The 26,015-nt window shown below is 41.3% G+C and overlaps 1 protein-coding gene across 1 annotated transcript in view; it reads right to left on the bottom strand.

Moving 5' to 3' along the window:
* Positions 1–26,015, bottom strand: part of PDIA5 (protein disulfide isomerase family A member 5) — a 100,982-nt gene that overhangs the window by 8,226 nt on the left and 66,741 nt on the right. The window contains exons 13-15 of the mRNA XM_039382183.1: positions 24,850–25,013; positions 22,171–22,301; positions 6,326–6,396 (exon numbers count right to left, since the gene is read on the bottom strand). Coding sequence (XP_039238117.1) covers positions 6,326–6,396; positions 22,171–22,301; positions 24,850–25,013 — 366 coding nt within the window. The remainder of the gene's footprint in view (positions 1–6,325; positions 6,397–22,170; positions 22,302–24,849; positions 25,014–26,015) is intronic.

Raw genomic sequence — 26,015 nt, 5'->3', positions numbered from 1 at the left:
CAGCCAGCGAGAGGAGAGAAATGGCAACTTCCAAAAGCCTTCTAACTCATACGGACGTGAGCAAAATTTCACAGAGACGTCTAATTCCCAAGACTGTATCTGAGACTGCATTTCAATGCCTGCTGCCAACAGTGGCTGAGTAAGAGTACTTAGGAGAGCTTGAGTGATTACTTTAGAGTGGAAATGTTAAGGCAGCCTAAATATAGAGGTTGCTACCATCTCTATGCACTCATTATCATAGCATCACAGTCCTAATTGTCTTGCCTGTCTCACAGCGGAAGATTAAATATAGTGCACTGTAAGAAGAAAAAAGTAATGCTGGAAAACACTTGTAGCAAAACACACTTCTGGACTGAGGACCAACTCTTATCTCAGTTCTATCAACTCCAGACAGCTGAACTCTCAGACACACCAGAATTTCAGCGAACAGCACCCATGTCCTTTGCTTCTTTCTGTTTGTGTTTTCACGGACAGTGAGTATTAAACTCCACTGCTGGTAGAGGTGTCTCCTGCTGCAGTTTTCAACAGAGTGAATTACTACATGGCTACACTGAAAGGCTGCACATGAAAAGATGCAGCCCACAAAAAGAAAGGCTTTGCTTGATCCACTGTAGGGAGAGTTTCCTGTCGTTCTCAATCCTCTTAGCAACAATTAGTTTTTCTGCATCACTATAGAGGAAAACTAAGTTGGGAAAAAATAACAACCCGAAGAATCTTTATCAAAATGTGGTTAAAGACTTCTGGAGAATATTACTCTCAGAATTATCTTAATTTCAACTACCAACAAGAATTTACAGAGAGGTTCACTGGAAAGCACAGGTTAGCAAGACCCACATGCTTTGACCTATAAACCCACAAACTTTATTCAACCAGAAATTGCAAACAGATTAAACATAAGACATCCCTGATACATACCCAGGAGCCAAGACACTTGGCATCACCTCTCATGAATTCCCTCTCATCAAGAGGGGAAAAAACCCTCTAAAAATCTGTGAGAGGAAGAAACTCTGCTAACACTGGTCCAACACTTGTGCGTGTGTGTGTCCATTATGGAAAAAGCCAGTGTAACAGCTTTCAGAAGACAAGATTGATTTTATGCGGATTTTGATTGTTAGGGCTAAAATTTAATTTCTTGAGCTTTCCTCTAACTGGAGAGAAAAATCCACTGAAAAAACATTTCAGGAAGAAAAAAACGTAAGTGCTGTATCTGCAACATGCACAAAACTCCAAGGGATTATGGATTCTCTATAACCTAAAGCTTCATTGCCTTAAATATTGACAATACATCATTATATACAAGCTCTCTCTCCAGAGCCAGTGCTGTTCAGTAGCTGTAGCAGGAACAGAATAGTTATCAAATGAAAAGATAATCAATCAGAGATTGTTGACCCCAGAATAAGTTTCCTGGAGTACATTCAACTTTCTTAGTGTTACTGGTAGTTCCTCACAACTGGTATGCAGCCTACAGTAATTAGTATTATCGGGTGAGTATGTATAATAATGCGTAATAATAATAACAACAGCAACAATAATAACCCCACCAGGTAAGTATGCATTTCTCCATAGGCAGTATAGTTGAATATCACTCTAGAAATATCTGAGACAGGAAAATATGTCTACCTGAAGAGGGAAGTCCCACAACAATGTTTCATGGTTTTATCAAAAAAATGAGAGCTTAACTACAGAGTTGCAAACTTAACCCTGCATGCCATTAGAGCGTGAGCACTGCGTGACCAGCTCTGAAGAGCTCTTACAGGAAATAAGAGCAAGGCATATTTTTCAGATGAAGTGTTCTGATCACAGATGCTGAGCTGTTGCAAAAATCAGAACTTTTCATTTCGGTGCTTAAATAGGAGTGGAGCTATGCTGAAAACGTGAGCACTGATCTCCATGTGCCTCAACTGTAATAGAAGGATGATGCCTTATTTTGTTACTAAGTGTTAGAGAGAAAAATAAGTACTGGCAGTCTAATCCAATCATACATCAGGAATCACAGTTCCCTTCCAGCAGAATTACGAAACAACTTTTTTCTCTGGAGAGATCTTACAGGTAAGAAACAAAATTACATCCGATAGTTTAAATAAATGTGTAGAAAATTGAAAGTGGGATCCCTTGACCTTCCAGGTAACTCCTCCTTTCTGTTCTTTAAACTCTTTCTTTTTAACAGCTTGTCTCCCAGTCACCACGTGATAATAAAGTAAAAATACCCCCTGCAGTCCTAGTTGCTCTCCTCTTAAAATATGTACTGCCACACACTGGTTTATTGATTCAAGGAAATAAATATCTGCTAGAGCTAATATTGACTTTTGTTATAAAAATGGAAGTGAATAACTAACTGAATATTGATTGGAGAGAGGAATGATATTTGATAAGCTTAAAAAAAAGGTAAAAATAAAATTGCAGCATGGAAATAAATGCTTCAAACCAACATTTTTAAAGTATAGTCAATTCCAGATGACAATTACCTGATTACTAGAAAAAAAGCGCCTGTTGTTGTCAAATGTCTTAAAAGCACCCATAAATAAGACAGATGCACTTTTTTTCCCTATGATTGCTCCATAGTTTTCTATTTATATCACCTGTTCTGGATCCTAACAGCAGTTAGGGGCTGGTCTGCTAAGGCTTGTTGCAATTCAACTGCTCAAGTCAGTTCTCAAAGTGAAAGGCCTTGCAAATGGGAGATTCATTACTAGTTGCCCAGATGTGCCATGGCAGCATTACCAGAGCTGCAGTTCATCAGCTGTTCTCAAAGCAGGGCTATTTGCAAAGCGAAGAACCATTAGTAGGCACTATGATGTACAGTGCTCACATCACCATATTTAATGAGTGTAATTAAAAAGAAATTCAACACATGCTTTTTTAAGCAAATAGAGGTCAAATTCTTGGCCAAACTAAAATATTAACTCACTTGGATAACTCTGTACAGTCATTTGGTTGGTATAATAATTTTAAACTATGGTTCACAATACACACTGGAGACCCACCAGTTTCACTGCTGTCTGGCAGCCCCCCACTAACACCCCAGCTCACCCCATTTGCTGCACCCTTTCCAGCAATCTCTGCCACAGCTGTTCCTGTACAAATTCACTAGAATCCAGCTGTGGTGCATTTGTACAGGAACAGTCTTCTGTGAAAATGGAGAAGACTGGTCAAAAAGCAGCCCCCATGGGGGAGTGCCAGAGATTTGTTACTGAGAGGCCTTGAGCAGTCAAGAGCTTTCCTTCAGCAAATCCAAGCTGGAACATCACAAATCAGTTCCTTCAAGCTGAACTTTATCATCAGCCAAAAGGCAGAATGTAGATTTTTAAAGATTTAGTGTTCAAGAGACTGTGGAGCAGTTACTGAACATGCCTTCCTGCTCTTCAATCTGTTCAGCAAAGTGACAATCCTCACATTTGCATTTTCTGACCTGCACTGGTCACTGCCAGAACTCACTCTGTGGAGCACAGGCCAAAGGCTCTCCCATGGCAGCTGTATGCAAAGACCACAGTGCCCCAAGGCAGGAATGCTCCAGCTGGATTTTTTTTCCCTTCCTTTTTCCTTTTAAATTACTGAAACAATAGGCTAACTGCCATTGGACTGGCCTCTCCACTGATTTGGTATTACTGGCACTGAATTTCTCCAGGCAGATGGAAAGACGAGGAGGCTTTGGTTTGTTGGTCACACCCCCGAGGCTGTGGTTTGTGGGTCACACCCTGAGCTGTGTTGTGCCCCAGGCCTGTGAGCAGGCCCGGGATTCCTGCTAAAACCACCAGCAGTGATTCAGCCAACGAGAGCTGACATTTGGGGCCAATGTTCCGAGCAGTGCTTTTTGAAACTCTGACTCCGGCAGCGCAGATGATGAAAAAGTACAGAGCATTACACACAGCCCCAGGGGAGGGGGGCTTCTGCGCCAAAACCACCCCCCTACAGTCAATCTGCAGAGCCAAAGACACGTATTTAACAGCTCCAAGCTCTGCTCATCTTCGAACTTCCAATGTAAAGAATCCAAGTCTCCCAAAGGATACCTTTTAAGATACGACTTATAATCAATTCAAGGCTGGAATGTTTTTGATTGTACTTTGGCTTCTGCAAAATTAAATGTTTAATTAAAAGACCACCCTTATTGAAAAGAAGATACAGTTTAAGTGCTACCATACTCTCTTAAAGTGAAAAACCTTTCTCTGGGGGAAAAGACAAGACGCTACTACAGAAATGAAGTAGCAAAAACACTACTACTAAAAATGAAAATTAGTAATCTTGTCCCGTTTTAGAAAGAAGAAACACTTCCTTCCTTTTAAGCAGTGATTTTACAGAAGTTTGAAACCCTACAGAACTACAAATTACCTTGAAGGCTCAGTCCAGTTTGAAACATGGGAATATGCCCTATGCTGCTTGTGGGAACAGCAATGTGCCCTTCTAAAGTCTTAAACAGGTTTGTTTTCTTTTCCACAATGGCACAAACTGGCAGAAAGAAGCACCTTGGCAGGTTATAGCTGTACACAATTAAATAGGGCTCCTGAGATAATCAATCCCTGGCACTTTCATAAGTCATTGGGGTGGAATAACGTCATTTTCCCTAACTGCACACACCTCTTTAAAACTGTACCAGCCTTAATATTCCCCCCTGGCTCTCATGTTCCAACTCATTACATTTTATATCTCCCCACTTCAGCCTTAAACCGAAGTCAAGAGTTGTAACTGTCAATCACTGCTCTGCTCTTGGAGCCCTTTCATAACCTGCAGTCTGAAGGAAAAGCTTCCCAGGCCTGCATTTCACACCACCACCATGTCCAGCTAACTGTGCCATCATTCAGATTGCTTGTTAATACATCCTGAGGCTCTAATAAGCAAGTTTCCCATTGTTTGGTACATTTGTTTCATCTCCTCTGACTGAAATTTTAATGAGTTTAAGAAAGAGAGGCTTCATTGGGAACTACCAGAAGAGTGGGAAAACAAGGATACTTTCTCAGAGATCTTGGAAACAAAAAAGTAACCAAAAGGCATCTGAGCAAACTAATTTACAGCAGTAAGAGAACTAAAAGCTGCATGCCTCTGAATTTTCTGTGTGCCAGAGGGCAGAAGTGATGGACTCCTAATTTTATGCAGTCAGTGATACAAGATGATTTGTTTCTTGTCAATCTGATGCCTTTTCTGTGAGTTACAGGACAGATGAGAGGGAAAAAAAATTACAAAAATCCTTCTGCTATGGAGTATAACTGTTACAAAATTACCTCTTCATTTAGAATAGAATATGGAATTGAATAGACTATTTCAGCTGGATGGGACCCACAAGGATCCTCTAGTTTAGCTGCCTGGTCCATTCAGGGCTGAAAAAAGGTTAAAACTTTTTGTTAAGGGCTTATGCCCAAATGCCCCTTAAACACTAACAGGCTTGGGGGGCATTGACCACCTCTCTAGGTCACTTGTTCCAGGGTTTAATCACCCTCTTGGTAAAGAAATGCTTCCTAATGTCCAGTGAGAACCTCCCCTGGCACAGCTTCAAATCATTCCCTTGTGTCCTATCACTGGATCCAGGAAGAAGAGCTCAGCACCTCCATCTCTGTTTTCCCTCCTCAGCAAGCCTGAGAGAACAAGTTCCCTATTAAACTGCCAAATCTTTTCCACGCCATACCTACACACAAAGCAACTGTGAAGTTACAATAAATTCGGAGGTCAGAATGAACTACAGTTCACTGAAAGATAGCAAGAAGGTTCCTAGCTACTTATCTGGTTAAATCCAGGGGCTCAGTGTTGGTTTTTTTTTAAATCCTAGATCTACACTGGCTCAGTTAAAATGGTTCAGCTGAGGCAATGAAATTACCCAGTGTGCTTCAGTCATCAGATGTATTTTCAAGGCCAAAGCATGAGGGTCCTAGAAGGGCCTGACATCCTGGGCTCAAGTCAGCCAACTTACAGAAATAAATTATATTTATGCTATGCAAGCAAGGATTAGTTACATGACTGAGGTCTTCAGGACTATCACACAACTTGTGTTTTCTCCACATGTGCCCCAATGGCTGATAAAAGTTGAAGGGGAATGGAGATTATGTAAATTATCTTTTTTTAATCCCTCAGGGAGAAAGAATTGTTCCTCACTTCATAGAAAAGAACTCTTACACAAAAAATTAAACATAAAAGACAACAAATAAAAGAAAACAGGATAGGTTAAAAGTGTAACTCAATTTGACCAAAAAAGATACAACCCCTAAGATGCAGATAAGTTTCTATTAGTGTAACAGCAATTTTATCTACAAGCCTATCACCTTATCAATAAGCAAAGCCTATAAAGTACAAATGGTGGAAATAATTCTTAAACATCTCAGAAAAATTAACAGCAAGTTACCTTGCGATCTTCTTTAAAGACTTCAGCAGCAGTTGTGAAATGTGGAATGGCATTTTTACAGTGGGGACACCCTGTTTGACACAGGAAGAAAAAGACATCATAAACTTTAGTTATAAATAAGATACTGGGACAAACTCAAGACACAAGGTGAATCAGTGGAAATTTTGTACTAAAAATCATTCTAGACAGGAGCTCTCCAGTTCTGGTAGGAGTGGGACAGGGCATGTGTAGACCGTGTGTCAGCTACATGAAATTAAGCATGTGTTTAAAATCCCTCTGACTTCAAGCAGTTCAAGTGTACACTTAAGAGTTACACAAAATCCCATATAGGGACCACAGGGCTTTTCCCTACGGCCAGTCCCTTAAGAGCACTTTGAGATCAGCAGCCACAGACAGACCATTTCCCTGCTCTGTACCCCCTTGTGCTGCCATGTGGGTTATTAGTGCTGTTGCCACAAATACCAGCTACACTTGGACATGGGAATAAAGACAGCACAGCTGTGAACAGAAGGAGGTTGGAAGTTAGAAAGGAATTGTGGGAGCATTTAGGAGTGTTTGGGAATTGCCTGTGTTAGAGCCAAGCCACCGGGAACACAAAGGAGGGGAAGAGAAGCAAGTCCAACAGGCTACACATCTTTCATTGATGGAGAGCAGAAGTCCAGTCCCAGGTCAGGATGACTGCTGCTGGCCTTCCTGGAGACCTTCCTCCTGTTCACCATAAATGGGCAACCACAGAATAGTGATACAGACACAGCACACAAAAGCCCCACAGCTTTGTACTGGAGATGGGCTGATACTTCTTTGTACCACTGCAGCATTGCATAAAAGGCTGCTAATCTCTTGCTTAAATATATACTAAATTTACTCAAACATTTCAGAAGAAGCTACAGATGAGGAACAAGAACTGCTCTCTTGATTCAAGGTTCAGATCTGAGTGCTCTTAATTCAGAAGCAATGTTTATTGTCTATGAATAATCTAAACTACTCTCAAAACATCAATACTAAGCAAGACTTTAAAAAAGAAAGTACCTGCATATGCGTAACAAATTACTTTTTTCAAACCCATCACAGAGGTTGATCCCAAGCAAACACTGAGGACAGTTGTTTTTGCTTAGATGCAGAGAAAAAAGGAATGGACACACTTCAGTCAAGCCTGTATAGTGCTAGCAAAGGCAAAGGAGTTCACCCTGCTATTATTTCTGGATAGGAACAGAACAGATCACAGATGAGTTGCTCACAAGCTCCAATTACAGCTTATGCTACTGTTGTTTACTTGTATTTGACATGATGAAAAAGTGTCTGTGTTACTTCTAAGTCAGTACTGAACAAATGCCCTCTTAGGAGGCTTGCAGCCACCCTCATAAACTACATGCACGCTTTCAGCTGACAAGAAAAACAGCATCTGTGCATAAACACTGCACTCCTCTTTCAGCTTCACCAAAATGCAATTTCATTGCTTACATGCACTACTTTGAATTTTAGAGTGTTTTTTATTTTGGAATAGGATTTTGAAAGCACTGCAATGACACACGTGTATAAATACACTGAGAGTCTGTGCAGTAACCAAGAATACCAAAAAGTCAAGGGGATGTTTCCTGGGAAACTAAGGCACTCCTGCAAATCTCTTAGTGGCTTCAAACTCTTTATGGAGCACAATGGCAGTTATCTTGGTGGCAGCTGTGTTTCAGTGGGAGATGGTGCAGGTCCCCTACAGCCTGCAAACTATTAACTTTGTTGTTCAGCATTTGCCTGGAAGAAAATGGTCAAGAAAGAAAAAGAGGAGGAGGAGGAGAAAGAGAAGAAAGAGGAGGAGGCTGGGTTTCCAGGCTGTTCCCATGTCCATCAGCCCACTGGTGACCTATTTCCTTTCCTACCACTTGTCTGTCCTATCTGCCTGATACTGAAGAGCCTGCAGATCAAGCCTGCCTCTTAACACATTTTGAATAATTTCCTGCACTATGTGGTGACTGCCTTGGTTGACTTGTTAACACTGCTCTACACAAATATATCAGAACTGGCGACAACATCTAAAAAGAATTCCACAGACAAAAAAATGGATAAAAATCAGGTACCTTTAAAGCAAGAACACTTGCTCTAGTCTACATGCTTACATACTGTAGCTTTTCTGCAAACTTTAAACCCTTCAGGTTCCCCTTTTCTGCTTATGATCTTGAGCTTGAAATTAAGATTTCACTGAAGAGCATATTTTAAATCCTCAGTGAAAGATATTTCAGGGTAAGCATGATACTTCGTGTCTTCGTATTCCTCTCTAACACCTTTATGACACATCAGTCTATGTGTTTTCCACCTCAGGGGTGCTGGATGTGCAGAGGACAGGGCATTCAGTATAGTCCCCCTCTAAGCCCCTAGTAAAGTTGTAGTATGTAGGAGCTCTCCATGAGCCACACTCCTCAAGAAAATTAGAACACGATTCAACAAGTAACAAGCATATTCTTTCAAACAAAAAAGTCCAATGGCTATTAAAAATGCAAGCTGCCATTTCACATGGGCTAGGATGGCTGGTAAGGAAACAGCCCAAGTAGCCCTTAGCTGGTGACTGCTCAGAGGAGCATCAGCAGCTTCTCTGTGTCCTCTCCACCCCAGGGAGTCAAACACTGCATGTGCTGCTGCACAGCGTTCAACAGGTGAATGGAAAAGGGCTCTGAGTGTGGTTCTCAGCAAAGAGACACATCCTGCAAGGCCAAAAGGAAGCATCCCATTGTCTGACTGTTATAGCATTTTGGAAAAGGTACACAAAACTGAACATGCTTTGAGGCTGCAGCCAACATCACTACACGGAGGAGAGTCGTGTAATTCAAAGCAACTGACAAAGGAACCTATGCTAACACCTTTTATTTCCTCTTCTCTGTGATCTTCTCATCTTCTCACTCTAATACCTAATCACAAAAAGTTACCTTCATTTACCGATTTGAAGCTCCATTCCTCCTCCCCTCACTCCTCTCTTGGCCCAACCTCCTTTCTTTACTGCACTCTGCTTGCAAAACTAAAACACAACCATATGGTTTTTGGCAGAGCTGCCTCCAAGTCCAGTAGGCATTTTGTTAGCCTTGGACATCCATCCATGGAACAGATGTGAATGCTACACTGAATTCCCAAGGCGTTTCAAGGAGTCACTGAAAAAAGGGGAAGGAGCACATCATATGGAACAGCAGAACTTCATCTGTTACAACTTAGAAGGATTGCCAAATGCAGCAAACACTTGGAAGTCACCCAACCCAGTCATTCTATTTAAAGCACGCATGCCAAAAAAAATAAAAGCAGAGGTTGATGTCTTCATTTTGACAGACGGAAAACTTGTTCTCCCCATTCCCTCTTCGCACCCACTATCACACGTTTATTTTAAGTGTTAACACTATCTTCTAGATTTGAAAGTGCAAAGAAAGGAAATGTACTGAGCACGGTACATGAAGATAGGAAGTGTGCAGCCTCCTTAGAAAGGATTTTTCAGATGGGCTGCAATGAAAAGAGATTAAACTGGTGGCATCTGAAGGTGTGGGTAATGTGTCAAGAACCAAAAGGTCCTGACCCTTCTCGGCAGTATTTATAGAACAGGAAGTCACTATGGACTAAACAAGTGGGAAAATTCATTTTAGTTAAATAATTTGCGTGCTGTGGTAAGCGCACAGACTTCCTACAGGGACAAGAAGTGGAGTTTCAACTGAGCAGCATTGAAAGTAGCACTTCTGGGAGCAGAGACTTCTAATGTAGATGCACGGCTTTGCTTTACCAATTTTCTTTCTTTCTTCATTTTTACAATAGTCTCAAATTTGATCTCAACAGGGTTAAGAGTAGATGTGAACTGAACAGTCATTTTCTGAGCCTGACTTGAGAAATCTGAAGGAAACACGCTTCTGGAACATCCAGCATTTCCACAGGATCCCCATACTGGCACTCAAAACCTCTAATCACTCCCGCACATCTCAAGATAACACCATTTCCTAATGCAGAAGCACAGTTGCATCACCTGGTAGGAAAACAAGAGAGCTTGACATCTAAGGCACACGCAGTAGCATGTGTTAAGGCCATTCCCTGTTCCAAATCAGTAAATGATACAGTTTCAGTACAGCTTTGGCCAGACATTCTCACCTCTGTGCTCAAAATCTGGCCCTCTGGCCCACCTTCGCATTTTACATGAACCCTGTATTTTCTACATGGTTTTTCTACACCATTCATGCTGTAAAATTGGTATGAGCTGGGAAGGCACATTGTGGTACAGTCATGGCAGGCACTGTCACATTCCTCACCTTGAAAACAAAGTAGCTTTTGACTGATTCAGTATATGAAAAATATGGTTTCTGTGGGTAAAAAGCAGATGAGGGAAATCAAGCAAGCAAACAAGTGGCCTTCATTGAGACCCATTATCACTGGGGGGGAGGTGTCAGATTAAATCTCCTCTAATTAGAGAGGCATTTAAAGGAAAGTTAGTGGGTCTTTTGGGAGATGAAGTGATGGAAAAATATATAGCCCAGCTAATTTTTCATGGGCTGAATTTACTGATAGCAGGAACAACCTCACGGTACAGCATCTTCTCTGGCTGTCTTTGAGGAAAGACCCAATGAGCCAGTACTGGTTTGGGCACAGAAAGGTGCTGGAGTGCCCAGCACATAAGCTGGCTTCATCCTCATAGATGAAACACTGTTTTGAGGAAGAAAGAGGCATTTCTGAAGAAATAAAGAACTGCAGGGTTGAGATGGATGTGATTTCCAAAATGATGCCACAACGCAGTTGTGACATGATGTAAAACAAAGATATCACAAGGGGAAACAGAAAAACTTGCTAAGTGCTCACATCACCTTGTGAACTATTTTTTTTTAAACAAAAAAGAGACTGAGGAAAAAATAATATGAACCCATTTGTCAGGTAAGACAAGAATGACACAAAAACTGATATGATATGGTAGCAATTCAATAAATCCACAGACACAATATCCTGTTCTCTGAATTGTAAACATTTCCCATAATTGCAGGATCCCATGGGGTGCAGAAGGGACACAGAGGATTTCAAAGCAATGGGACAATCTAATGAATAACTTACATATCTTTATTACATTCAAATGGAGAATTTTTCATTGAACAGGGTTTTCTTTTTTTTAACCAATTGTTTAGAGATGATAGCGAGTCAAAAAAACCCCTAAAAATTCTTAAACCTTCAATGTACACAAGTATTAGGACCAGATGGCAAATTTAAGATGTCTCCAAAGTAGTGCATGAAACAGATGCACCCTGTTGTACAATAGTCACCTTATTACATTTAAAACAAAATTGTATCAAACTTTCAGAATTGCCTAAAGGAACCACGTTCTCTTTCCAAAAAACCACAGGTTTCTACTTGCTTAAATATGAAAAAACATCCTTTAAGTTACTTCATGCTTTCTTTAATTTGAAACTACAAAGCCTAGTGATATAATATAACCTCTCTACAGCTGAACAGTACAAGGTTAATTCAGTTTCCTTAGAAGAGTGGAAGCTGTATTAGCATAGCACATAGAAGAAAGGTGAAGCTGTTTTTAATGAATATAAATCAAAAGCTAACAATTTGTACAAAATAGATAAAGGAAGCAAATGGACATCAAAGCAGTATCTACAGTCAGCAGAGGTAATAATGATGTTTTAAGTATATAAGGGGCTTTAAATGTATTAGAACCGAAAGAAATCCAAACAATGCTAGCAATATAGCTTTGAAAGAAAATGATGGAGTTGTCAAAAGGAGCTTCACTGAATATATAAGTTAAAATACTAAGTAGGTGTGGAGACGGCCTCTCTGCCTGGCACCTCCAAAGTGCTGTTTGCAGTTCTGGGTGCACAAATCAAGAATGAGTTCAAACTGCAAGGGGCTGAGAAGACACATAAGAAAAACAACAGGACTGAAAGACGTGTTTCATGGCAAAGGGTGTCAGGAAGCTCAGTGTGTCAACAGCTTAAATCCAAAGATTAAGAAATTATAAAAATCGAGAAAACTCAGTCTCTAATTTTCATTATAACAAGCTATTCAAGCTGGGTGCCAAAGGCTAAGTAGTCTCCAGAGCTGGCTGCCTGCTGAAGCCAGTCAAAATCAGACAGGAAATTCACATTCCCCATCACCAGTGATTTTTAGTCTGAAAGGAAATGGTTTTCTGAAAGAGATGCTTTCACACAGTAGTTCTCTACCTGATCAGAAGGCAGCTGTCCTTGACTTGCATGGCTGAGCTGAAACTGCTACAGAAGTGACATGTTTTGGCTGTCCTCGTGTCACTGTCTCCAAGCAGAATGCCAGCACTGCCCCACAGTCAGGTGAGGATGGTGGCCCCTGCCAACCCTGACCTGAGCATCCCAACCAGAATGGCTCCACAGAAGTGCAGATCAGGCATCTGGACTTCAGAAAGCACTAACCTTGAACTTTCTGCCCATCATCAACAAATAACAATGTATGACCCTACCCGTGTTGTTTCCGTGTGCACTTTTAGCATCTTGTACATAATAAAATCTTGATAAATAAAGTAACAAAGTGGTGTGCATATATTTTACATGAGGTTTTTTTTTTCAAAGAGACTGTTTAAACATGCACACATTTTAATGTAGAGTGTTTTCATATCAAATGCTCTAACTTAAGCTGTCAGTATTTTCATAACAAAGTCCTGGCCAACTCCTTAGAAGGGATCTGAAAGCCCAGTGATTTGTGAGACAGTGGCATTTGTGCTGTCTGTGCTCTACCCTCAGCATGAGAAAGGGCTCTGCTCCCCCCTCAGCCCCCAGCTTCCTTTAGTACCTCTCAACGGGTGATCTCAAATGCTTTAACTAATATCAATTAATTACACTTCAAATTGCCCCTAAGAGAGACAGACGTGATTATCCCCCTCTGTCATTACACTCAAGGTTAAATGGAGTCAGGAAGAGGTTAAGTGACTCTCAGGGTTCACAATCCTGCTTGACAGGGAGCAGGGCTGCAAGGTGCTGGCTCCATTTGTTCAGCTACAAAACCACCAGGGCCTCGGAGGGCCCAGCACGTGGCAGGATGGAGCCCTCAGCGTGCAAAGTGCAGAGCAGAGAACGACTTTCCAATTCCCCATCTCTGCTTGAAATCATCACCGTCTAAATAACAGGGGTAGATAGTGCCCTCCGTTATTGGTTTTTAAATGAGTGCAATTCTAAGCAAGTGAAAGTAGCACATTGCACAGCTATCAAAGCAAACCCGGGAGCTCGTAGACCGCAGAGTAAAGCAAAGCCTGTTTCCACTTCAAGAGTTCCAAGCGATTAACTAGAATTAAAACAAGAATATTAGTTGGTCAATCAAGGAGAGACAGGCCACAGACAGTAATTGCATAGATAAGAGCTGAAAATGGGTATACTGCTTAAACCAATGCAATTTGTGTGGCTACAGAAGTTATTGAATCCACAGGCAGATTTGAGAAAGGCATTTGGAGATGTTACTGAAAGGTTAATTCTCTTTTGTTCTACCAGTAGAGAACTGGAGGTCCTTTTAATTGAATATCTGGACCCAAAGTTCACTTTGTGACATGATCTGACACCACAGTTTAATAATATTTCCAAGACACAAGATACTAGTAATTGAATGAAAGGGATTTGTCCTTTGATTTGAAAAAGGTTATGAGGTTTTCAGTTAAGCATGGGGTCAAACATAGCTTGTCTTGCTACTCTTAACAACAGACAAACTACTACCAATTTCACAGCCTGCTGTTGGGTTTTGTTTTTTTCTAAGCTATCTGAACTCTTATTTTGTAGCACTAGGTATACAGATGAGACGAGGGATACAGACCCAAATCTTTACAAACCAAAGCCTTAGACATGAGCAATTGCAACAGCAGCAACAAAGTCATCAGAACAGGCCAAATTGCAAAGTGAGGAAAGAAACTCGGCACAGAACTCCAGGACTGTTTTATACACTATGAAAAGCAAGGATATGACTGACTGCAGTGAATTACAAATGATATTAGAGCACTCAGCATTTGGCAGCAAGCAATCCTTTAAGATGGAAAGCTATATAGCAAGTCGCTTGTAGAAAGAAAGGGTTAAAGAGCAACAGTTACACCCAGAACAAAGCTGAGCATCAGTTCCAGCAGAGCTGCATTTTCTACTGTGTCACTGGCCTATGCAGCTCAAACAAAGCTGGTAGCAGCAGCATCAGCCTTGGTTAACTGCAAATACAGTTAGAGAGCAAATGAAATAATTTTTCCATCTAACATGCCAGCGGACACAACTGGTAACAGAAGATACACTGCTGAGACAGCAACAGCTGGCAGAGCACTGTGGAATTTCATCTGCACTAACAGAGTCTCAAAAGCAGCCCCTGTTATGACAATGTTACACATCACCAGGAAAAGCATGTTTCTTATGTGAAATGGATTTCATGACAGTGCATAAAGTTGGGTGGCATACTCATAGTTAAACTTCTCCTAATGTACCCACAGAGACTTTATGTGACATGGCACCAACAATAGCTGTGTGTCTGTGAGGAGAGAATTTCACAGGGCAAGAGCACACACTTCCCTCCTCTTCCCTTCTCACAGTCCTGAACTGTTCATATACAGGTAATATTCTGCACACCAAATCATGCAACTGTAACATTTTAGAGTTACAAAACAAGAGGAGCTGGATCACCCCAACAAATTTTAGTTCAACACTACAGCTCCACGACAGCCACTTCTGAGCACTTCCATCACCACTACCCACAGGGTGGGGAAGTGGCTCAACTTCTGAGAGCAGTTTAAATTGTTCCCTCAGCACTAATTATTATCTTCGACACAAATGCTAGGGCTAAGAGCAGTTCTGCCAGCCTGATTGCAGAGACCACTCTATAAAATTCATCCTTTATCAAATCCAGCCTGTTAAGGGGCTCTGTGGCATCAGCACTACGTTACACTGACAGGAACGCACCTCACTAACGTGTGCCTGTAGCAAGAGCACCACTAATGCAGGAGAGAAAGCAGTTAGAGGCAGAGCTAACATATCAAAATTCTGCAGTGCCAGCCCACGCAGGATTTAAAGTCTCATTATCAGAGGGTCCAGACCTCGCCTCTGCCTCAACCAACAACCAGAAAATCCTTCCTGCAAGGGTTTTTGCCTTGAAACGGATTCTTTCTGTTCAGCATGTTTTTAATAATTTTTTGATAGCTTAAGCTTCATTTACAAACACACATATTTTGTTCAGGCTCTTTGATACAGCCTGCTAATGAAAACTTAACAAGATGTGCTTGCAAGCGACAGGAAAACCTCTTGGTGGGAGCCGATCCGAGGCCATCGTGAGACACTGAATTCAACTGTGCTGCTGCTTTGCTCTGCACGTCTGGGCTCATTAACTCAGCTGTCCAGTATGTTCTCCCCCTCTGCGCACACTTCACACACAACTATGCCACCCAGGTCTGCTGAGTGATCCAGCAGGGACCCAGACTGCTCATCTCAGGCCCAGCAGCCACTGGCTGAGGCCTCACAGCCAGTCAAATTTGCCATGTTTTGCTACAGCAGTCCAGCTTAGCCAAAACATAGCATTATCTCACCAAAACTGCCTATGCAAAGGCTGAGATATGGTGCAACCAGCTTTCTCTGAGCTTACTTCAAAAAACAGGAGGGATGAAAAGGAAACATTACTGCTTCTTCCAGAACAGCTTTTGATGACAGCTTGGGTCCCAGGGCTGGAGGAGCACACTGGCCCTCCTGGCTGTCAGCACTAATAACCAAAACACCATGTGCACCCTCTGTGCACACAGTGAGACCCACTCTGTCGAGGACTCTCAGCCAAGTGTTTTTTGTTGTTGTATATTCCTTGACGTGTACTGCATACCAGGATACAGAATGGTTAATATTTTCAACAATGTCTGCGGGTAAAATTAATGCAGGTTTGCTTTAGCCCTCAACATTTTATGCAGCGCTAATGAAACACACAGGGATGGGTAAGACTGACTTAGTCAGATCCCTATCTGATTTCTTACTGCTGAATAAATCCCTATTTGATTTCTCACTTCTTACTGATGGCCAGGAGATGACCCATCAGACAGCAATGATGTCAAATAATCCTGCTTGACTCTCTTTGTCAATACCCATGTACCATCTCCCACAAACAGCTTAGAACAACACATAGCCTTTTAATGCCTCAAACACCATCTCAAAGTCTTCTGGGATTTTATCAGGTACAACACAGATTAGGCACCTTCATTCACTTCTTCCAGCCCTGAAAGAAAAACCCTACAATAAAGTTGAAGTGAACAGTCAAGGAGGCTGATGTATTTTAATTGCACATCCCTCGCAGCAGTACAGCCACTTGCTCAATACAAAAATACCTCATTAAAATCATCCTCAAGATGGTTTATTTCCAGGTGTTCTCCGGGTAACCCCTGTGGGTCAGGCTTCACCAGAAAATAACCTTTTCCACCTGATGAAAATAATTTCCAGTAAAGTGAAAGTTTCACTGCTGAACACAGAACCGGAAATCAGATCCCAGCAAAGTATTTATTAAAAATACCCATTGTTGTGAACCCTGTTGAGTCCCACAGACTGAGGCCATTTGGCAAGTTAATAACTTTGGCAACTGCCACCCTTACGAACCATTAAAAGGCAGCATTTTGCCCCTACTACTTCCCATTGCTGCTGAAAGTCTTTATTTTTTAAGAATGCTTACTAACTTGTGTTTTGACAAAAGTAGACACTGAATGAACTTGCTCAGTGCCAAGTGACTGATCTCATAATAGAATGCTCTCCCCCCATTATATGGACCTGTTAATGACTGGTCTATTTTATATCATTCCTTTCTGACACAGTTGATTTATTTGTAGTTCCTCTGGAAGCAGCAATCTCAACCAAAAACCGACATGAATGTGTTTTCATGTGTTGGCCTCTCATAATTCACAAGTGGACATCTTCTGTTTCTGTGCAAGAATTAGTAGTTGGTGTTAGTAAGCCTTTCTTATTTAGAGAAAATCAGAATTTGATGAGAAGGGGGGAGGGGGGGGAGCCAAACTAAAATCAACAAATGTGTCCCCACGGTGTTAGGACAATGTATTTCAAACTCCAGTATTACTATTCCTAAAAATACAGCATTGCTGTGGTTGGAAGGCACTTCTGGAGATCCAACTCCCCTGCTCGAAACAGGGTCAAATCACAGCAGACTGCCCAGCACTGTGTCCAGTTGGGTTTTAAATATCTCCAAGGATGGAGACTCTTGGGTCAATCTATTCCAGTGTTCAACCACCACCACAGCAAAACCCCCACCACTTCCGTTAAATGCTTAAGCAAACTGTCCTGTGTTTCAATTTGTGCCTATTGCCTCTTGTCCTGTCCCTGGGCACTGCAGAGAAGAGTCTGGCTTTCTCTCCTTACCCCCCACATTAGGTACTTAATGCACACACTGGTAAGCTCCTCCCGAGCCTCCTCTTCTTCAGGCTGAATAGTTCCAGCTCTCTCAGCTTCTCCTCACATATGTCAGATGCTCCAGACCCTTAATCACCATTATGGCCCTTCCCTGGATTTACTCTGGTATGTCAGTGCTCCTCCTGTACTGGGGAGCCCAGAACTGGACAAAGCAATCCAACTGTGTCTCACCAGTGGTGAGTAGAGGGGAAGGATCAGCTGTCTTGACCTGCTGGTGAAGCTCTGTCTAATGCAACTGAGGATACCCAGCTATGGAGTCTGCATCCCTGGCTCTGAATTGCTTCTACAATGGCTGAAAAGACCCAGCATAAATTTGAGGGAGCGTTTAGCTAAGGCTTGATGGTCACGTGACCAAAGTATGACATCAGAAAGGTATATTAAACCCCAGGGATGAACAAGGTGGAAGAGGGAACCATGAGTTTTCATTTAGATAATGGGATGGTCATTAATTTGGTATGGATCTTGGCATTGGCTTGACAAGAAATTCCATGTAGGATTCCAAGGGTATCTCCACACAGAAGTTTGGGTTAAAAAAACAGTACACTCACAAAGAACTATCTGCATTTCCCCAGTTCATTCAAAAATGCTCATGTAGCTTCAATCATTCTTTTTGTCTCTTAATTTCAGCTTGAGTAATGCAGCAAAACATCTCCAACTGTGAAGACATGTTATTTACTGGAACTTTGTTACCCTTTGTGATTCTGACAACTAATCACAACCAACTGCTTCTGTTTTGCAGTTTTCAGTGCTATAATAGAAGGTTAAAATTTAATGCACTGACAAAGTCAAATCTCAATTATCTGGGATAACAGAGTGGAAAGAGCATATGAAAGTAAAAATGCAGATAAAGCACCTTCAGATAAGCAGTATGAACAGTGAGGATGTAAGAGAAAGAAGGAAGAAAAGTCAGTGAGCTGATCCCAGAAGAGGCACCGATGCAAACTCATCGTCCCAGGATTCCAGGCTTTAATGCTGTGAGTCCTCAAACAAGCTCTGGATGTAGAGCACAGACATGCACCTAATGCACTTCTGGCTGTGACTGGTTCAGCCCTGCAGTCTAACTAGGCTGGATCTGTTCTTGTCCACTTGACTCACTTCCTGATATGGTCCATAGTTCCCAAATCCTGATCATCCATGTACCAGGCTATGTGTGCATATCAAACCATACTCAGACTAGTTGTCTCTCCCTATTTCTGGACAAAGCCAAGTGAAACCTGGAGTAGTTGATGGTATCCAGTACTTTAAGAGCTGATCCATGGAGAGAATACAGGCACACAAATATTCCACAAAGGCCTCTCAAATGCTGGTGTAATAAACCTACTGCTTTCAAACACTCCTCAAATCCCTCACAGCATTCCCCAGGATGTAATACGCACCTGTGGCTTCATGCTTCAGTTTTACAGATGGTATCATTGTCCTCCTCTTTTTTAGGCATTTTGAACTCAAGGTACATGTCTGGGATGACAATTACATCTTAGGACCACAAAAGCCCCACAGGGGTCCAGAGAATTGCTGGGCCAGGTGCTGTGCAGCACAGATGCCAGCAGGCTGCTCCAAGTGCTAGCCCTGAGTAGCTCTAACAAGTGCCAACCCACAGCTCCCAGCCCCCAGCCTGTGTGCAACGGGGGCGTGGTACAGACCCACACAATGGACATTTACAAAGATCACGTCCAAGGCAGTTACTGGCACAAGTAGCATTTGGTTTTCTGCAGCTGGCACTTTTGTCCCAAATCAGTATTGGGGACACACCCCTACTAATCCTGCCGTGACAAATCAGCCATTACTGGGCACACAGGTGCCACCAGAGAGGAATGGGAATGTGAAATCAAGAGCAGGACTCTCTGCGAGTGTCAAGTCCACAGGAGTGGATTTTTTTCCCCATTAATTTCAAGAGTTTTGATTCCGATTCTCAGTCCTTAAAATATTCCACAGGCATCAGGAATAACCTTTAAGCTTCAACCATATTCAGGTTGATGGAGTAATGAGTTCCCTATCTTTTCCACGTGGATACAGCAGTCTTCTCTTCCAGAGCTAAATCACTGTGAAGCACAGTTCAGTACCATTAAAGCACTGCTCAGCTCAGTCCAGAGTTATCGGCACTGCAGCAGATTGATGGTTCTCCTATACATATTAAGCAATTTGGACTGGAAGCTGCCAGAGAAAAGCCAGATCTCATTTTATTTTGCATCTAAGATATATATCTGTGGCCTTTGCCTAAAGGTTTGTCACTCTAGCTGAAAGCCTGACAAAGGTCAAAATATTCAACTTTCTACTTTAAATTCTAATGACAGATGAGAGATACATTTCTTAGCATAAATATTTATATATAAACATATTTTATATATGCATGTATACACACACCCCCAATCTTAAAATATCTCAGCATATGTGTAAGTGTAACAAATACTGCCACAGAGTCACAAATGAATGGAGTAGCATACTGTGAGTCTGCCCTGACCTAAGATCTGAATAGAAAAAGAAAATTATTTGAGATAATGGGGCCTTGCAATTTTAGCAGTGTTCCTTCAGCACTAAAAGAAGCAAGTTAAGACTAATTGACAATATAAGCTCCAAGAGGTCTCAAGATTGAGAAAACAGTAAACAAAAGCTAATCTATCAAATTTAGCAGGAGGCACATTATCACTGCAGAAAAGCTGAAAAAACAGAACAATTTGTACCATTCTATTGCATTAATGATTATTTCACAGAAACCAGATATTTAAAATATTCATCTGCTACGTTCCCCTGCACCCAAGAAAGGGCAGGCTTGTTGCCCTCCCTGCGTGCATCTGCTTTCTGCTTTGCTCACAAACACTTCCACATTTAGAGAGAATAAATCTGACAAATCAGAAACTGTGCATGACCCACATACTGACACCACAACAGCAACCCTGACAGTCCTAGGAGTCAGGGGAAGGTCAGAAGTGGTACCAGTTAACACCTTTCTGTCCTGTATAGAGGTGGTCTCATGCAGCACTGTGTCAAAAGCAGTGCAAAAACGTGTCTGAAGGGCAGCCTCAAAGGACCCAACAGTTTTACATCATGCAAGCCTGTTCATATAGCCAGGGCCAGGCTGATCTTTACTCACCCCTTCTGAAGTAAGGGTAGAAGTCAAACTGCAAACAATTAGCCCATCAGACAAGCTGCCTCATGCTTTCAAGCCTGGGAGCTGTATACTCATTGCACATAGTGTCTCTCCTTTAAACATGGCCTTAAAAAAAGACCAGGAATTTAAATGCCTTAAAAAGATGCTGCTAAAAACCAAAAGGGAAATAAATCTCTCTTCCACAGAAAGTCACTGATCGGGTAAAGAGAACTCAAGAAACAGTGAACTCCTAAATCTTACCATTTTGTATGCAATCATTTGATTTTAAAATTACAACTTGCTCCTCTTAACCAGCTGAGATCCAGGAATCAGAAATTCCTGGCACATGGGCAATTTTTAGTCAATAGGTGGTGGGAACTGGAGTTGAGAAGGGATTACATCCCCTTCCTTTTTCTTTTACAACCTTCCAGAAATCTCCCTTCTGAATTGCACCCCTCCTTCTCCCACATCCCTTCATGGGAGCCCCAGAGCATTCATGTTTAATTCTCTAACAGAAAAGCAAAATAAGGGGTTGCCTGATTAAACATTGAGGACCTTTTTCTCTCTTTATGGAAAATACCTTCAGTTTAATGGGAACAAGTTAGTAACTGTTTATCTGAAGGTTATCCATTAATTGCTGGCCATGTCATAGGGAAGAAATTTTTTAGCATCTAGGGGGCTGAGCCATGGTGCTATAAAGGCAAGTTAATTCTATATAATATTAAATGCCTGGAATATCTTTTCCATTTGATAAACCCCTCAAAAACTAAGAACTTGTGCATAGACTGCTTGTCTCTGGGATGGCACAGGAAAACAGAAGAGGTCTCTCCATTTCACCTTATTTATAAAGAGCCTGATTCAAAACTTCTCTAGAAATATTCTCACGAGTTTCAAAAAGAAAGTGTGTGTGTGATGCACGCAAACCAATTTGGGAGAAAGGAGCTATCCCAGTGGAGACTTAAATGTAGATTTATTACTGACAAAATTTATTCCATCAAAATTTGTTCTCCTACACCACTGTATCGATTTCATTACTGAAGTGCTGCACTAATGAGTCAGGCTCTCCATGTCTATTGTGCTACTATAAAGGAACACATTTTGTTATATGGACCATAAAATGCAGCAGAGAAAAATAAATCTGGTTTGTTGTTGTACTGCAGGCTGCTTTGGTGTCTGCATTAATGCAATAACTCAATAACTCTTTAAATAACCACTATAAACTGTTTTGTTTCCATTTATAAAGATACAATGATGTTCCCATGCACTTCTATTCAGAATCAGGTCTTTACCCTTAAAAGTCTGGGGACACTGAGGGAATTAATTCAGATTTCATAAACTGTAGGGCTTATAAAACCCATCCATGCAGAGAGGTTTTTACTCACATGGTGCATAGAACATGACAAGAGTGTGCTTCTTCTTCTTCAAGGACTCTCTGAAGTCTTCACCAGCAAGGTGGACAACACTAGTCTGTTTTTCTTCCCATGCAGGCTCAGGTGGAGGTGGTGCTTCAGGACTAGAAAAGAAAGACAATCAGATTGGTTTGAAAATGTTTCTGGAAGCAGGAAAAGGAGGAGCATCGTCCTGGTCATAACTACCATGAGGCAACCGAGGTACAAAAATCCCTCAGGGTATATGTGCAGTAGAAAAACATGCTCAGTATTTTCAACACCAGATAAGAGCAAAAAAGATGTAAGTTAATTTCTGGAACTCAATAAAAATGTAATTTAAGTGACTGTACTCAGGCATATGAGTAGAAATGAAGAATAAAGATTTCCTACGTTGCATTCAACATCTGGGTGGAAAAAACATTGCTCCTGTATCACTGTGTCATCCATAGGCATAAATTGAGAAGAACAGCAAGCAGGTGGAATCAAAAGACAACCGATATAGAACAGCATCTTCCATTCAAACATCCTTTTTGTACTCTTTATCGCTACCATGCAAACTTCTACAAAGAATTTCATGACCTTCTCTTGAATACATATGATATTAAAGCCAGGATGCAATAATCAGCATCGTTCCACTTGGAAGACTGGGGGTGACTGAACTGGAATATTTTACCTTGATAAAGAGAATGTCAGGTTTCAATTATGACTGCACATACTGGCTAGATCAGAGCAATCCTGCACACCTAGAGCGCCTCTAACAAAACTTCTGCTATTCACCAGCTCACAGACTTCTCTGAGACTCATTAAATTCACTCCTGCTGTATCTTAAATAGTGATCACTTATATAAAATCATCAGAATGGTGCCACGGTATAAAGACCTTCATATGTCGCCTTGGTAATAAATTAGCTTTTCAGACTTTCCTGTCACTTTGAATGACACCATTTTAAGTTATATCAGATACATAAAAACCAAGTCAAAAAAACCTCAATTTTTAAAGTCCTACTCAAGGTCATTTGGTGGACATCCATCCTATTTCCATCGATACTGATTTTCCAGTTGGTAAAGAATTAGGACAGGTGGTCTGAATTTTCACACGAACAGTCGGTGTGAGCTACCACTGATTACAGTTACAGAAGGGTGACTTATTATCACACAAACTTTTCCATGCTGACCTGAAATAAGATACCGAGCTTATAGGTGTGGCAGCACAGTCACCAGAGAGGAACCAGAGCCAAAACCTCTGTGGCTGCAACTGGACCACCCACTGGGACAGGGGAACAAGCTGTACTTTTACCTCCAGCCTACACCCCAGATGCATCCCTATCTCCACCACCTTCAGTGCAGCTGTGACAATTCTATCCCTCATCAGAAAACAAGGATGTTATTCTATTGCATCTCTAGTTGGGAGAACATCCAGGAGCAACGAGTAGGAGATAAGTTGTCTGGGCTTCACCTGTATTGCTGACTACCTGAGGCTGCAAGCAAAAGTATTCCAGAGGAACAGCAGGATCCAGAAGTGATCAACAACCCTTCCCTCTTCCTTGTTGCTTATTCACCTGCCAGTATGTGCAGGCAGCATCAACCTGACTGTTTAACTCAATACAAATGACATAGAGCTCAAAACACTCGAGCAAACTGGTGAAACAAGGACAGTGACAACATCTAAAATGGATACAGCAGCCTGGAGCCTGCGAGTGCAGGGAGGCCAAGGGAGTACCGTGTCTAAATGTAAAATACAGATAAAGCTTCTCAACATGCTACAGAGATGCTGCCAGACTGTATCTATTACGTGATTTGAACCAGTCAGAGATGTAACATAAAAAGAAAATAAAAAGCCAAACCAAAAAACTTCACATAATCCACTCCACACCAAATAAGAGGGGAAAAATTAATATCGCATTCCTCATGCCAACTGTATTAACAGTTAAATGATTAAAAAACTTCACAAAACTCTGGCAGGTTTTTTTCCCCTTGAATAATGCAGAAAATACATTAGGCTTACAGTACCTAAAGAAAATGCATATTCTATATATACATATATATATATGCATACTTTTACATATATGCATATATAATTCATACTTTAAGTGAGAATTGTACCTACAATTTATTTTGAAATGAAACTATTGTCATCATTTTCATATCAAACTTAATTCTGCACACTTTAGCACACCACTCAAGAAAAGCTGGTTAGTGCAGTCAAAGGTCTGGTTTTGTTGGTCTCACTGGCTTTCCTTCAGCCCTACATAGATGGAATTCTAGGCATTGGCCCCGAAATGCTGGAAAGGTAAAAGTATGACTGTAGAAATTCAGTTACTAACAGTGAAATCTGCTGCTTTTTATAAAGAGGGAACAACAAATGTTCTATTTATTTTTCAGAGCCATTGCTATTCCCCCTCTGGTGAGAGGCTTAAGGTATATTTGAAAAATATTTTGGGAAAGAAATACTGGGACAACTATGAAAAAACCCACAGCAAATAAAGGATGCGTTTTATTGGAGACCATAATTAACATACATGTTTTTATGTGTCTGAATACTGGGAGTTCAGTCTAGTTTTGTTAGCAAGGGATTTAGGCAGTGGATAAAGCTAGGCTTAGCTCCTCACCAAAGCAGTCTGCAGGAGTCACTAACCAGGAACCCGAATACCATCTCAAAACCCTCAAAACTTACTTTTGCAGCCAGTCAATGATCTTCTTCTTTGTTCTGAGGTGTGGCAGAGTATATTTCTCCTCTCCATCCTTAAAATACTTCAAAGTAGGAAACCCTGAGATGTGGAATCTTTCTGCCAGTGCCTTGTTGACCGTAGCATCAACTGCTGCAAGGACACCTGGGCTCTAAAATAGAGATCACTCACTGTAAATCCCAGCCACACACACACTCCCTCTGGCAGGACACAGTGGGCTTGGGGGCAACCACTCGTTATTTAGGTGCCTTCACTGTCTCAGGGACTCAGCACAGACTGACAGAAAGACACAGAGGACTGATGCGAAACCAGAAAGGGACATCTTATGGACTACTACCATTTCTGACAGAATTCTCTGTATATAATTCACTTTATAATGCTTAAGGGCTGTTCCCAGGAATGGCATTTCCTCCCACAATTCCAAATTTCGCAGAGAAGAAACAAGCACTGTTAAAGACAAGTTTTCTTCAAGGCAAATCCATGTTTTTCTAACTTGTGGGCATCTTTGCAAGGACCACCTTTAGAGTCAAAGGAGAGCAGGCACTTGTATAGTGTGATTCATCGGATCTTCGCTTTTCTCATCTCCTCCTTCTCTGACAACTACAAAGGGACTCTGGATGTCTCCACTGAAGATGCTTAAATGTGGGAGACTAATTGTATTTCTCCTCTTGCATGGCATACACAGTATGAGACTGAATCAATAACACTAATACTTGTACTATTGGATCTCTCTTCTCCAGCCAAGCTGATGGAACACTTAAAATGAAACTAATGGAGTGATGCAACCATAAAAACAGGGTATTTGAAAGAGGGATCAAACCCCTTTTGTTTTTTTCCAAATCTAATTCATAAATAAAAGCCTATGTTTCTTCACATTCAATGCCTTTAAGTAAAGGGGAAAAAATCCATTTTTGGATTTGATCATATTATGTGTAAGGCCTACAGCACAATACATAAACATTTTTCGATTTTGTTTTCGTTCAAGACAGAATGTTCTTTCTCAGACTTTGGCAGGGTTCATGCATTAGCGATGAGACTGTACTTTGGAAGCACATTTTGAAAGGTCCTGTGGGAGGATGAGAACAGCTGAATTTGTTGTAGGGAGAAAAGTCACTTTTATTACTCCAGTTATTTATTACTGATTATTTGAAGG

The sequence above is a fragment of the Pipra filicauda genome, unplaced genomic scaffold, assembly GCF_003945595.2.
Source record: "Pipra filicauda isolate LSUMZ 115617 unplaced genomic scaffold, ASM394559v2 scaffold10_size6260569_pilon, whole genome shotgun sequence".
NCBI classification, from domain to species: Eukaryota; Metazoa; Chordata; class Aves; order Passeriformes; family Pipridae; genus Pipra; species Pipra filicauda.
Note: the sequence above shows the minus strand (reverse complement) of the source record. Positions and strands in the feature narration are given on the sequence as shown.